The sequence below is a fragment of the Salmo trutta genome, chromosome 12, assembly GCF_901001165.1.
Source record: "Salmo trutta chromosome 12, fSalTru1.1, whole genome shotgun sequence".
In the NCBI taxonomy this organism is placed as follows: Eukaryota; Metazoa; Chordata; class Actinopteri; order Salmoniformes; family Salmonidae; genus Salmo; species Salmo trutta.
The window spans coordinates 24,664,869-24,678,340 of NC_042968.1; the positions used below are offsets into that span (position 1 = coordinate 24,664,869).

At 40.8% G+C, this 13,472-nt stretch overlaps 1 protein-coding gene across 11 annotated transcripts in view; it reads left to right on the forward strand.

Moving 5' to 3' along the window:
• Positions 1 to 13,472, forward strand: part of plekha7b (pleckstrin homology domain containing, family A member 7b) — a 157,041-nt gene that overhangs the window by 80,553 nt on the left and 63,016 nt on the right. For all 11 annotated transcript variants that reach the window (XM_029767711.1, XM_029767712.1, XM_029767714.1 and 8 more), the window contains one exon: positions 63 to 146. In XM_029767711.1, coding sequence (XP_029623571.1) covers positions 63 to 146 — 84 coding nt within the window. The remainder of the gene's footprint in view (positions 1 to 62; positions 147 to 13,472) is intronic.

The following is a 13,472-nucleotide window of genomic DNA, read 5'->3' on the forward strand; positions in this document are numbered from 1 at the left end:
GCTGTTGTTTTCACTCCTTCCCTGTCTTCCCTCCCTGTTCTCTCTCTCTCTGACGCTCTCAGCCATAACCAGAAGAGCACGTCGTTCCGACACCCTGTGACTGGACAGATCTCTCCAGAAAACACTGAATATATGCTCCACGACAAGTGAGTGCACCTCTACTATCTTTACCCGAGGAAGGTTATAATGTGGGCTTCAGTGTAACGTCTGGTTGGTCCGAGGTCATGCTGGGAGGAGATGAGAATAGAGTGTAATTGAACTCAGATTAGAGTGTGAGATTGTCTGCTGCTTGTCCCAGGGATGAGATGAGGAGGAACAGGAACTGACTGCCTGAGGAATGCTGGAAATGGAATTCATAACTGCTTGCACTTGTGCAACAGCTGCTCCCAGTCCAATTGTTTGTGTGTATTTTTAAGGTATCGTCTTAATTCAATTGATGGTAATGAGTCAGCTATGGTTCACATTATGTCTTTGACTGTGGTCCCGTGTGGCTCAGTTGGTAGAGCATGGTGTTTGCAATGCCAGGGTTGTGGGTTCGATTCCCACAGGGGACCAGTATGAAATGTATCCATTCACTACTGTAAGTCTGCTAAATGACTAAAAATGTAAATGTAATGACTGTGGCCATAGCAAGCCTGAAGCCATTCATCTGTCTGAAACGTCACAGTTGTTATGCTAATGATGGCTATTATTACCACAGGTTTTTTTTCATCAGAGAACAATATATAGAGTATTTTCTGCAGGTTATAGCTGCAGTCATGAAGTTGATTGTGTTGAATTGTGTGAGTGGTACGGCCATGGTGGAGCCCCAGGTGGTGTGATGAGGTTGAATAGCATGGGACCTAGTGTTAGCGACATATGCACAGAGTTGGTTTGACCTGGACGTACCCGGACTTATCTTTAAGTTGTAGCGTTGTAGAGCTTGCTTGTAAGTGCCTCTAAAACATGGGAGATGACATGGCATGACATTCCTGACATACAGAGGAAGGCTCTTAATTTGATCGCTCTTTTGTTGCTGAGAATTGTCCTGTTTTGTTGCAGTGAAATGCAGATGAGCTTCGCGATATACATAAATTGACTAAAAACCCACACTAACACAAGGTTATATTAACAGTATTGCACTTTTCATGTAACTTTTGGCCAGCTAATAGCCTAACCACCGATAAAGAAACATTATGGACTAAACATTAAAATCCTGTTGCTGCGGGATGATTTTGTTGTGACAGTGTAGGCCAAATTAATATCCTACATTTGTACCATGACTTTCATGTTAACTATTGATAAATGGCCCTGATGTTGCTAAACTTTCATTATGATGTATTAGAACAATAGCAGGACCACAGTGGAGTCCTTTATCTTTCTGTCATGAATGTGTATGATAGGTGTCACAACATAATTAAGGTGGTGTTATGTAGGCTTTAGGATGCATGGCTTGATGTGTTAGTAGAGGGTTGAGAGTGGTATCTGATCTCCACTGTCGCAATGTTTGAAAGGTCATTTGTAGGAGTGACATGAAGCTCATTGGGATTCCTCTCTTCTCCACCCCAACCCTCCTATATCCCTCACATGGTACTGTTGAGCCAGGGATTTGTACACCATCAGGGGGTTTAAAAGTTAAAGTGCCCTGCCTTGCATATTCCCTGCACTGTAGGGGCCACAGTAACTGAATTATTCTATTACTATCTAATACCAGATCAAAGCTCAGTAGACCAGCCATGCTTAGAATAGCATTATACTCATGCCCTTCCCACAAGAATATGTGACGAATCAAATCTATTTAAATAGCATGATTAATGTCCTCTGTCCGTTATCATAGTTTACTGTTGATACATTTCACATTATCATCAGTCCTTAAAATGCTGTCATCATCATAACCCTCCACTCCTAGTCAACCATACTGTAGACTTCTTCCCAGTACAGTGAAATCATGCAGCTATGACAGAGATCATAGATTTGAAAATGCTTGGAGCATTATGGGAATATCACAGAGGCCCATCAAGTAGGAGACAGGCAACCCAATGCTCTTGGCACGGCCTGATTGATGCCCCTCATTAGAGACTGTGTGTGGGGCCTGAGTTACAGCTGTGGCTACTTTCACTGTACACACACACACACACACACACACACACACACACACACACACACACACACACACACACACACACACACACACACACACATCGTCACAGAAAAACACTGGGAGAGGTTATTATCCCACAGAGTTCACTGCCACCCAAACGGCACACCCTTGACCTCTCACCCCATGCCACCTGTTCAGTGGTACATCCCTGCCCCCACTGTATGCTGATGGACTCTACAACTCTACCAAAGCCAGTGAGTAGGTGGTGTATGGTAGGCTATAGATTTTCTATCTCACAGCCAGTCTGTTAGGAGAAATACCACCCTCTTGGAATTCCTCTTTTTCCTCTTGTAAAGTGTATTGAATGCCTGTGGTGTGCAGGGGTAGAAGAAGCTAAAGTAGCAGGATTTATGAAGCCCCTTGACTCTCTGCTGGCTGCTATTTATACTACGGCCAACTTTTTTTTACTTCTCTCTATCCCTTCCTCCCAGTCATACTTTAGTTGTGGAAATAGAGCATCGTAACAGCTGGGGTACTTATGCACCCAGGGAGAAGCGTGTGTGTTATGCAGTGGTGATGCCTTCGCTCTGGCCTGCATAGCACAAACAGACAGCCAGGGCAGATTGTTGCAGTTAGTTGCTGTAGCAGCCAGGGTGTGGATGTCACCCATGCTGAGACCCAGATATGGATGGCAAAGTAGGTTCCCTCTCCTGTATTCCCTCTGGGGTGTAGGATGGGTACAGGATGGACAGGCAGGCACACTCAGTGCTGACAGACTCAGTGACAGGGTCATTATATATATATATATATATATATATATATATATATATATATATATAGTACCAGTCAAAAGTTTGGACACACCTACACCTTAGCCAAATACATTTAAACTCCGTTTTTCAATTCCTGACATTTAATCCTAGTAAAAATTCCCTGTCTTAGGTCAGTTAGGATCACTACTTTATTTTAAGATTGTGAAATGTCAGAATAATAGTAGAGAATGATTTATTTCGACTTTTATTTCTTTCATCACATTCTCGGTGTGATGAAAATCCTACTGGACTAGACTAGAGGTGAAATCCTATTGGACTAGACTAGAGGAGAAATCCTATTGGACTAGACTAGAGGTGAAATCCTATTAGACTAGACTAGAGGTGAAATCCTATTGGACTAACTAGAGATGAAATCCTATTGAACTAGACTAGAGGTGAAATCCTTTTGGACTAGACTAGAGGTGAAATCCTATTAGACTAGACTAGAGGTGAAATCCTATTGGACTAGACTAGAGGTGAAATCCTTTTGGACTAGACTAGAGGTGAAATCCTATTAGACTAGACTAGAGGTGAAATCCTATTAGACTAGACTAGAGGTGAAATCCTATTAGACTAGACTAGAGGTGAAATCCTTTTAGACTAGAGGTGAAATCCTTTTAGACTAGAGGTGAAATCCTTTTAGACTAGAGGTGAAATCCTTTTAGACTAGAGGTGAAATCGTATTAGACTAGAGGTGAAATCCTATTAGACTAGAGGTGAAATCCTATTAGACTAGAGGTGAAATCCTATTAGACTAGAGGTGAAATCCTATTAGACTAGACTAGAGGTGAAATCCTATTAGACTAGAGGTGAAATCGTATTAGACTAGAGGTGAAATCGTATTAGACTAGAGGTGAAATCCTATTAGACTAGAGGTGAAATTCTACTAGACTAGAGGTGAAACCCTATTGGACTAGACTAGATGTGAAATCCTATTGAACTAGACTAGAGGTGAAATCCTTTTGGACTAGACTAGAGGTGAAATCCTATTGGACTAACTAGAGGTGAAATCCTATTGAACTAGACTAGAGGTGAAATCCTTTTGGACTAGACTAGAGGTGAAATCCTTTTGGACTAGACTAGAGGTGAAATCCTATTAGACTAGACTAGAGGTGAAATCCTATTGGACTAGACTAGAGGTGAAATCCTTTTGGACTAGACTAGAGGTGAAATCCTATTAGACTAGACTAGAGGTGAAATCCTATTAGACTAGACTAGAGGTGAAATCCTATTAGACTAGACTAGAGGTGACATCCTTTTAGACTAGAGGTGAAATCCTTTTAGACTAGAGGTGAAATCCTTTTAGACTAGAGGTGAAATCGTATTAGACTAGAGGTGAAATCCTATTAGACTAGAGGTGAAATTCTACTAGACTAGAGGTGAAATCCTATTAGACTAGACTAGAGGTGAAATCCTATTAGACTAGACTAGAGGTGAAATCCTTTTAGACTAGAGGTGAAATCCTTTTAGACTAGAGGTGAAATTCTACTAAACTAGAGGTGAAACCCTATTGGACTAGACTAGATGTGAAATCCTATTGAACTAGACTAGAGGTGAAATCCTTTTGGACTAGACTAGAGATGAAATCCTATTGGACTAACTAGAGGTGAAATCCTATTGAACTAGACTAGAGGTGAAATCCTTTTGGACTAGACTAGAGGTGAAATCCTTTTGGACTAGACTAGAGGTGAAATCCTATTAGACTAGACTAGAGGTGAAATCCTATTGGACTAGACTAGAGGTGAAATCCTTTTGCACTAGACTAGAGGTGAAATCCTATTAGACTAGACTAGAGGTGAAATCCTATTAGACTAGACTAGAGGTGAAATCCTTTTAGACTAGAGGTGAAATCCTATTAGACTAGAGGTGAAACCCTATTAGGCTAGACTAGAGGTGAAACCCTATTAGACTAGAGGTGAAATCCTATTAGACTAGAGGTGAAATCCTATTAGATTAGAGGTGAAACCCTATTAGGCTAGAGGTGAAATCCTATTAGATTAGAGGTGAAATCCTACTAGACGAGAGGTGAAATCCTATTAGACTAGAGGTGAAATCCTATTAGATTAGAGGTGAAATCCTATTAGATAAGAGGTGAAATCCTATTAGATTAGAGGTGAAATTCTATTAGACGAGAGGTGAAATCCTATTAGACTAGAGGTGAAATCCTATTAGATTAGAGGTGAAATCCTATTAGATTAGAGGTGAAATCCTATTAGATTAGAGGTGAAATTCTATTAGACGAGAGGTGAAATCCTATTAGACTAGACTAGAGGTGAAATCCTATTGAACTAGACTAGAGGTGAAATCCTTTTGGACTAGACTAGAGGTGAAATCCTTTTGGACTAGACTAGAGGTGAAATCCTATTAGACTAGAGGTGAAATCCTATTAGACTAGAGGTGAAATCCTATTAGACTAGAGGTGAAATCCTATTAGACAAGAGGTGAAATCCTATTAGACTAGAGGTGAAATCCTACTAGACTATAGGTGAAATCCTATTAGACTAGACTAGATGTGAAACCCTATTAGACTAGACTAGAGGTGAAATCCTTTTAGACTAGAGGTGAAATCCTTTTAGACTAGAGGTGAAATCCTATTAGACTAGAGGTGGATCACTACTTTATTTTAAGATTGTGAAATGTCAGAATAATAGTAGAGAGAATGATTTATTTCGACTTTTATTTCTTTCATCACATTCTCCGTGTGATGAAAATCCTACTGGACTAGACTAGAGGTGAAATCCTATTGGACTAGACTAGAGGAGAAATCCTATTGGACTAACTAGAGGTGAAATCCTATTGAACTAGACTAGAGGTGAAATCCTTTTGGACTAGACTAGAGGTGAAATCCTATTAGACTAGACTAGAGGTGAAATCCTATTGGACTAGACTAGAGGTGAAATCCTTTTGGACTAGACTAGAGGTGAAATCCTATTAGACTAGACTAGAGGTGAAATCCTATTAGACTAGACTAGAGGTGAAATCCTATTAGACTAGACTAGAGGTGAAATCCTATTGAACTAGACTAGAGGTGAAATCCTTTTGGACTAGACTAGAGGTGAAATCCTATTAGACTAGACTAGAGGTGAAATCCTATTGGACTAGACTAGAGGTGAAATCCTTTTGGACTAGACTAGAGGTGTAATCCTATTAGACTAGACTAGAGGTGAAATCCTATTAGACTAGACTAGAGGTGAAATCCTATTAGACTAGACTAGAGGTGAAATCCTATTAGACTAGACTAGAGGTGAAATCCTTTTAGACTAGAGGTGAAATCCTTTTAGACTAGAGGTGAAATCCTTTTAGACTAGAGGTGAAATCCTTTTAGACTAGAGGTGAAATCGTATTAGACTAGAGGTGAAATCCTATTAGACTAGAGGTGAAATCCTATTAGACTAGAGGTGAAATCCTATTAGACTAGAGGTGAAATCCTATTAGACTAGACTAGAGGTGAAATCCTATTAGACTAGAGGTGAAATCGTATTAGACTAGAGGTGAAATCGTATTAGACTAGAGGTGAAATCCTATTAGACTAGAGGTGAAATTCTACTAGACTAGAGGTGAAACCCTATTGGACTAGACTAGATGTGAAATCCTATTGAACTAGACTAGAGGTGAAATCCTTTTGGACTAGACTAGAGGTGAAATCCTATTGGACTAACTAGAGGTGAAATCCTATTGAACTAGACTAGAGGTGAAATCCTTTTGGACTAGACTAGAGGTGAAATCCTTTTGGACTAGACTAGAGGTGAAATCCTATTAGACTAGACTAGAGGTGAAATCCTATTGGACTAGACTAGAGGTGAAATCCTTTTGGACTAGACTAGAGGTGAAATCCTATTAGACTAGACTAGAGGTGAAATCCTATTAGACTAGACTAGAGGTGACATCCTTTTAGACTAGAGGTGAAATCCTTTTAGACTAGAGGTGAAATCCTTTTAGACTAGAGGTGAAATCGTATTAGACTAGAGGTGAAATCCTATTAGACTAGAGGTGAAATTCTACTAGACTAGAGGTGAAATCCTATTAGACTAGACTAGAGGTGAAATCCTTTTAGACTAGAGGTGAAATCCTATTAGACTAGAGGTGAAACCCTATTAGGCTAGACTAGAGGTGAAACCCTATTAGACTAGAGGTGAAATCCTATTAGATTAGAGGTGAAATCCTATTAGATAAGAGGTGAAATCCTATTAGATTAGAGGTGAAATTCTATTAGACGAGAGGTGAAATCCTATTAGACTAGAGGTGAAATCCTATTAGATTAGAGGTGAAATCCTATTAGATTAGAGGTGAAATCCTATTAGATTAGAGGTGAAATTCTATTAGACGAGAGGTGAAATCCTATTAGACTAGACTAGAGGTGAAATCCTATTGAACTAGACTAGAGGTGAAATCCTTTTGGACTAGACTAGAGGTGAAATCCTATTAGACTAGAGGTGAAATCCTATTAGACTAGAGGTGAAATCCTATTAGACTAGAGGTGAAATCCTATTAGACTAGAGGTGAAATCCTATTAGACTATAGGTGAAATCCTACTAGACTATAGGTAAAATCCTATTAGACTAGACTAGATGTGAAACCCTATTAGACTAGACTAGAGGTGAAATCCTTTTAGACTAGAGGTGAAATCCTTTTAGACTAGAGGTGAAATCCTATTAGACTAGAGGTGGATCACTACTTTATTTTAAGATTGTGAAATGTCAGAATAATAGTAGAGAGAATGATTTATTTCGACTTTTATTTCTTTCATCACATTCTCGGTGTGATGAAAATCCTACTGGACTAGACTAGAGGTGAAATCCTATTGGACTAGACTAGAGGAGAAATCCTATTGGACTAGACTAGAGGTGAAATCCTATTAGACTAGACTAGAGGTGAAATCCTATTGGACTAACTAGAGGTGAAATCCTATTGAACTAGACTAGAGGTGAAATCCTTTTGGACTAGACTAGAGGTGAAATCCTATTAGACTAGACTAGAGGTGAAATCCTATTGGACTAGACTAGAGGTGAAATCCTTTTAGACTAGAGGTGAAATCCTTTTAGACTAGAGGTGAAATCCTTTTAGACTAGAGGTGAAATCGTATTAGACTAGAGGTGAAATCCTATTAGACTAGAGGTGAAATCCTATTAGACTAGACTAGAGGTGAAATCCTATTAGACTAGAGGTGAAATCGTATTAGACTAGAGGTGAAATCGTATTAGACTAGAGGTGAAATCCTATTAGACTAGAGGTGAAATTCTACTAGACTAGAGGTGAAACCCTATTGGACTAGACTAGATGTGAAATCCTATTGAACTAGACTAGAGGTGAAATCCTTTTGGACTAGACTAGAGGTGAAATCCTATTGGACTAACTAGAGGTGAAATCCTATTGAACTAGACTAGAGGTGAAATCCTTTTGGACTAGACTAGAGGTGAAATCCTTTTGGACTAGACTAGAGGTGAAATCCTATTAGACTAGACTAGAGGTGAAATCCTATTGGACTAGACTAGAGGTGAAATCCTTTTGGACTAGACTAGAGGTGAAATCCTATTAGACTAGACTAGAGGTGAAATCCTATTAGACTAGACTAGAGGTGAAATCCTATTAGACTAGACTAGAGGTGACATCCTTTTAGACTAGAGGTGAAATCCTTTTAGACTAGAGGTGAAATCCTTTTAGACTAGAGGTGAAATCGTATTAGACTAGAGATGAAATCCTATTAGACTAGAGGTGAAATTCTACTAGACTAGAGGTGAAATCCTATTAGACTAGACTAGAGGTGAAATCCTATTAGACTAGACTAGAGGTGAAATCCTATTAGACTAGAGGTGAAATCCTATTAGACTAGAGGTGAAACCCTATTACGCTAGACTAGAGGTGAAACCCTATTAGACTAGAGGTGAAATCCTATTAGACTAGAGATGAAATCCTATTAGATTAGAGGTGAAACCCTATTAGGCTAGAGGTGAAATCCTATTAGATTAGAGGTGAAATCCTACTAGACGAGAGGTGAAATCCTATTAGACTAGAGGTGAAATCCTATTAGATTAGAGGTGAAATCCTATCAGATAAGAGGTGAAATCCTATTAGATTAGAGGTGAAATTCTATTAGACGAGAGGTGAAATCCTATTAGACTAGAGGTGAAATCCTATTAGATTAGAGGTGAAATCCTATTAGATTAGAGGTGAAATCCTATTAGATTAGAGGTGAAATTCTATTAGACGAGAGGTGAAATCCTATTAGACTAGACTAGAGGTGAAATCCTATTGAACTAGACTAGAGGTGAAATCCTTTTGGACTAGACTAGAGGTGAAATCCTTTTGGACTAGACTAGAGGTGAAATCCTTTTGGTCTAGACTAGAGGTGAAATCCTATTAGACTAGAGGTGAAATCCTATTAGACTAGAGGTGAAATCCTATTAGACTAGAGGTGAAATCCTATTAGACTAGAGGTGAAATCCTACTAGACTAGAGGTGAAATCCTACTAGACTATAGGTGAAATCCTATTAGACTAGACTAGATGTGAAACCCTATTAGACTAGACTAGAGGTGAAATCCTTTTAGACTAGAGGTGAAATCCTTTTAGACTAGAGGTGAAATCCTATTAGACTAGAGGTGAAATCCTATTAGACTAGAGGTGAAATCCTATTAGACTGGAGGTGAAATCCTATTAGACTAGAGGTGAAACCCTATTAGACTAGACTAGAGGTGAAATCCTATTGAACTAGACTAGGTGAAATCCTTTTGGACTAGACTAGAGGTGAAATCCTATTAGACTAGACTAGAGGTGAAATCCTATTGGACTAGACTAGAGATGAAATCCTTTTGGACTAGACTAGAGGTGAAATCCTATTAGACTAGACTAGAGGTGAAATCCTATTAGACTAGACTAGAGGTGAAATCCTATTAGACTAGACTAGAGGTGAAATCCTTTTAGACTAGAGGTGAAATCATTTTAGACTAGAGGTGAAATCCTTTTAGACTAGAGGTGAAATCCTTTTAGACTAGAGGTGAAATCGTATTAGACTAGAGGTGAAATCCTATTAGACTAGAGGTGAAATTCTACTAGACTAGAGGTGAAATCCTATTAGACTAGAATAGAGGTGAAATCCTATTAGACTAGACTAGAGGTGAAATCCTATTAGACTAGAGGTGAAACCCTATTAGGCTAGAGGTGAAATCCTATTAGACTAGAGTTGAAATCCTATTAGATTAGAGGTGAAACCCTATTAGGCTAGAGGTGAAATCCTATTAGATTAGAGGTGAAATCCTACTAGACGAGAGGTGAAACCCTATTAGGCTAGAGGTGAAATCCTATTAGATTAGAGGTGAAATCCTATTAGATAAGAGGTGAAACCCTATTAGACGAGAGGTGAAATCCTATTAGACTATAGGTGAAATCCTATTAGATTAGAGGTGAAACCCTATTAGACGAGAGGTGAAATCCTATTAGACTAGACTAGAGGTGAAATCCTATTGAACTAGACTAGAGGTGAAATCCTATTGAACTAGACTAGAGGTGAAATCCTTTTGGACTAGACTAGAGGTGAAATCCTTTTGGACTAGACTAGAGGTGAAATCCTATTAGACTAGAGGTGAAATCCTATTAGACTAGAGGTGAAATCCTATTAGACTAGAGGTGAAATCCTATTAGACTAGAGGTGAAATCCTACTAGACTATAGGTGAAATCCTATTAGACTAGACTAGATGTGAAACCCTATTAGACTAGACTAGAGGTGAAATCCTTTTAGACTAGAGGTGAAATCCTTTTAGACTAGAGGTGAAATCCTATTAGACTAGAGGTGAAATCCTATTAGACTAGAGGTGAAATCCTATTAGACTAGAGGTGAAATCCTATTAGACTAGAGGTGAAACCCTATTAGACTAGATGTGAAACCCTATTAGACTAGACTAGATGTGAAACCCTATTAGACTAGACTAGATGTGAAACCCTATTAGACTAGACTAGATGTGAAACCCTATTAGACTAGACTAGATGTGAAACCCTATTAGACTAGAGGTGAGCGGACCTTGGGCGGAACAGATACAGTATATTGATCAGAATGTTAAAGCCTGAACAGATACAGTATATTGATCAGAATGTTAAAGCCTCCTGGGTCAGGATGAGGTGATTATTTGTCCTGAGTGCGTCTTCAAGCTCTTCATACAGTATTGTCTTCCAAACACAGCCTGACTCCAGGGAACAGCAACACACTCTGAGAGAGAGAGAGAGAGAGAGAGAGAGAGAGAGAGGGAGAGAGAGAGAGAGAGAGAGAGACAGACAGACAGACAGACAGACAGACAGACAGACAGACAGACAGACAGACAGACAGACAGACAGACAGACAGACAGACAGACAGACAGACAGACTAGAATCATTTGTCATTTGTCGAGTTATTACCCGGGCCAGTTAGAGACTTGCAAGCTGACTGTAGGTGTATTATTTATGCAGAATGTTATGAATATGATTAGTCAGCTAAAAATGACTTGTTGTCATATAATGAAAGATGCCAGAGCACAAGGTGGGTGGCACTATGAAATCTATCAAAATGAACTGATTGAGATGGAAGAATAGAATGACGATGCCTACAGTGCATTTCCTTTGTGCTGTATCACAGAGGAGAGATCTGGGTTTGTTGTGGTCTAATCCTGCACTGCTGTATTCCTGCTCTGTAGCAGAACTGTTGCTGAGGCTGGACTAAGACTGGGCTGGACTTGGGCTGCAGCCTGCAGTGTTTGCTGGGAGTAGGCTGCTGCTGAGGCCATTTCTCTCAGGTGGTAGGTAACCTATTTGGCCCCAGGCCTGGATCTCTTTCTCTCCAATGTGGAATATTGCTCCTTTACTCCACCACATCCCACAGCAAATTTCCCAGGGAACGCTTCAAAAGACAGCAGAGGTAGACAGCATGAAAGCTGCAAATGAAACAGGCGAGGGTCCCCTTGGTGAGGAGGGAAATGTGCTGTAAAAATGTTGGATGGGATCCAGAGAGTTGGAACAAAGTTTTTTAGTTCCATAGTCAGTCCCTCGCCTTTGGCTGTGCCTCTGTGTTGTTTATGTCCTGCGCCAGCCTGCCCTGGCCATAGACACATCCCAATACCTCTCCTCTTTCAAAGCTGCACAGGAACACGGCACGGCCGACAGGAAAAAACACTAGCTACAACATCTTTCATGTTCAGGCAGAACAATGCAGGGGTCCAGTGTCAGTAGTGGTGGAGTGGGCGGTCAAGCACGGTTTCCTAGTGTAAGCACACACTGAGGAAGAGGAAGAGCACACACTGAGGAAGAGGAAGAGCACACACTGAGGAAGAGCACACACTGAGGAAGAGGAAGAGCACACACTGAGGAAGAGCACACACTGAGGAAGCGCACACACTTACACTGAGGAAGAGCACACACTTACACTAAGAAAGAGCACACACTTACACTAAGAAAGAGCACACACTTACACTGAGGAAGAGCACACACTTACACTAAGAAAGAGCACACACTTACACTGAGGAAGAGCACACACTGAGGAAGAGGAAGAGCACACACTGAGGAAGAGGAAGAGCACACACTTACACTGAGGAAGAGCACACACTAAGGAAGAGGAAGAGCACACACTGAGGAAGGGGAAGAGCACACACTTACACTGAGGAAGAGCACACACTAAGGAAGAGGAAGAGCACACACTGAGGAAGGGGAAGAGCACACACTGAGGAAGGGGAAGAGCACACACTTACACTGAGGAAGAGCACACACTAAGGAAGAGGAAGAGCACACACTGAGGAAGAGGAAGAGCACACACTAAGGAAGAGGAAGAGCACACACTGAGGAAGAGGAAGAGCACACACTAAGGAAGAGGAAGAGCACACACTGAGGAAGGGGAAGAGCACACACTAAGGAAGAGGAAGAGCACACACTGAGGAAGAGGAAGAGCACACACTGCGGAAGAGGAAGAGCACACACTGAGGAAGAGCACACACTTACACTGAGGACGAGCACACACTTACACTGAGGAAGAGCACACACTTACACTGAGGAAGAGCACACACTTACACTGAGGAAGAGCACACACTTACACTGAGGAAGAGCACACACTGAGGAAGAGCACACACTGAGGAAGAGCACACACTTACACTGAGGAAGAACACACACTTACGCTGAGGAAGAACACACACTGAGGAAGAACACACACTGAGGAAGAGCACACACTAGGGAAGAGCACACACTGAGGAAGAGCACACACTGAGGAAGAGCACACACTGAGGAAGAACACACACTGAGGAAGAACACACACTGAGGAAGAACACACACTGAGGAAGAGCACACACTGAGGAAGAGCACACACTTACACTGAGGAAGAGCACACACTGAGGAAGAACACACACTGAGGAAGAGCACACACTGAGGAAGAGCACACACTGAGGAAGAGCACACACTGAGGAAGAGCACACACTGAGGAAGAGCACACACTTACACTGAGGAAGAACACACACTTACGCTGAGGAAGAACACACACTGAGGAAGAGCACACACTTACACTGAGGAAGAGCACACACTTACACTGAGGAAGAGCACACACTGAGGAAGAGCACACACTGAGGAAGAGCAC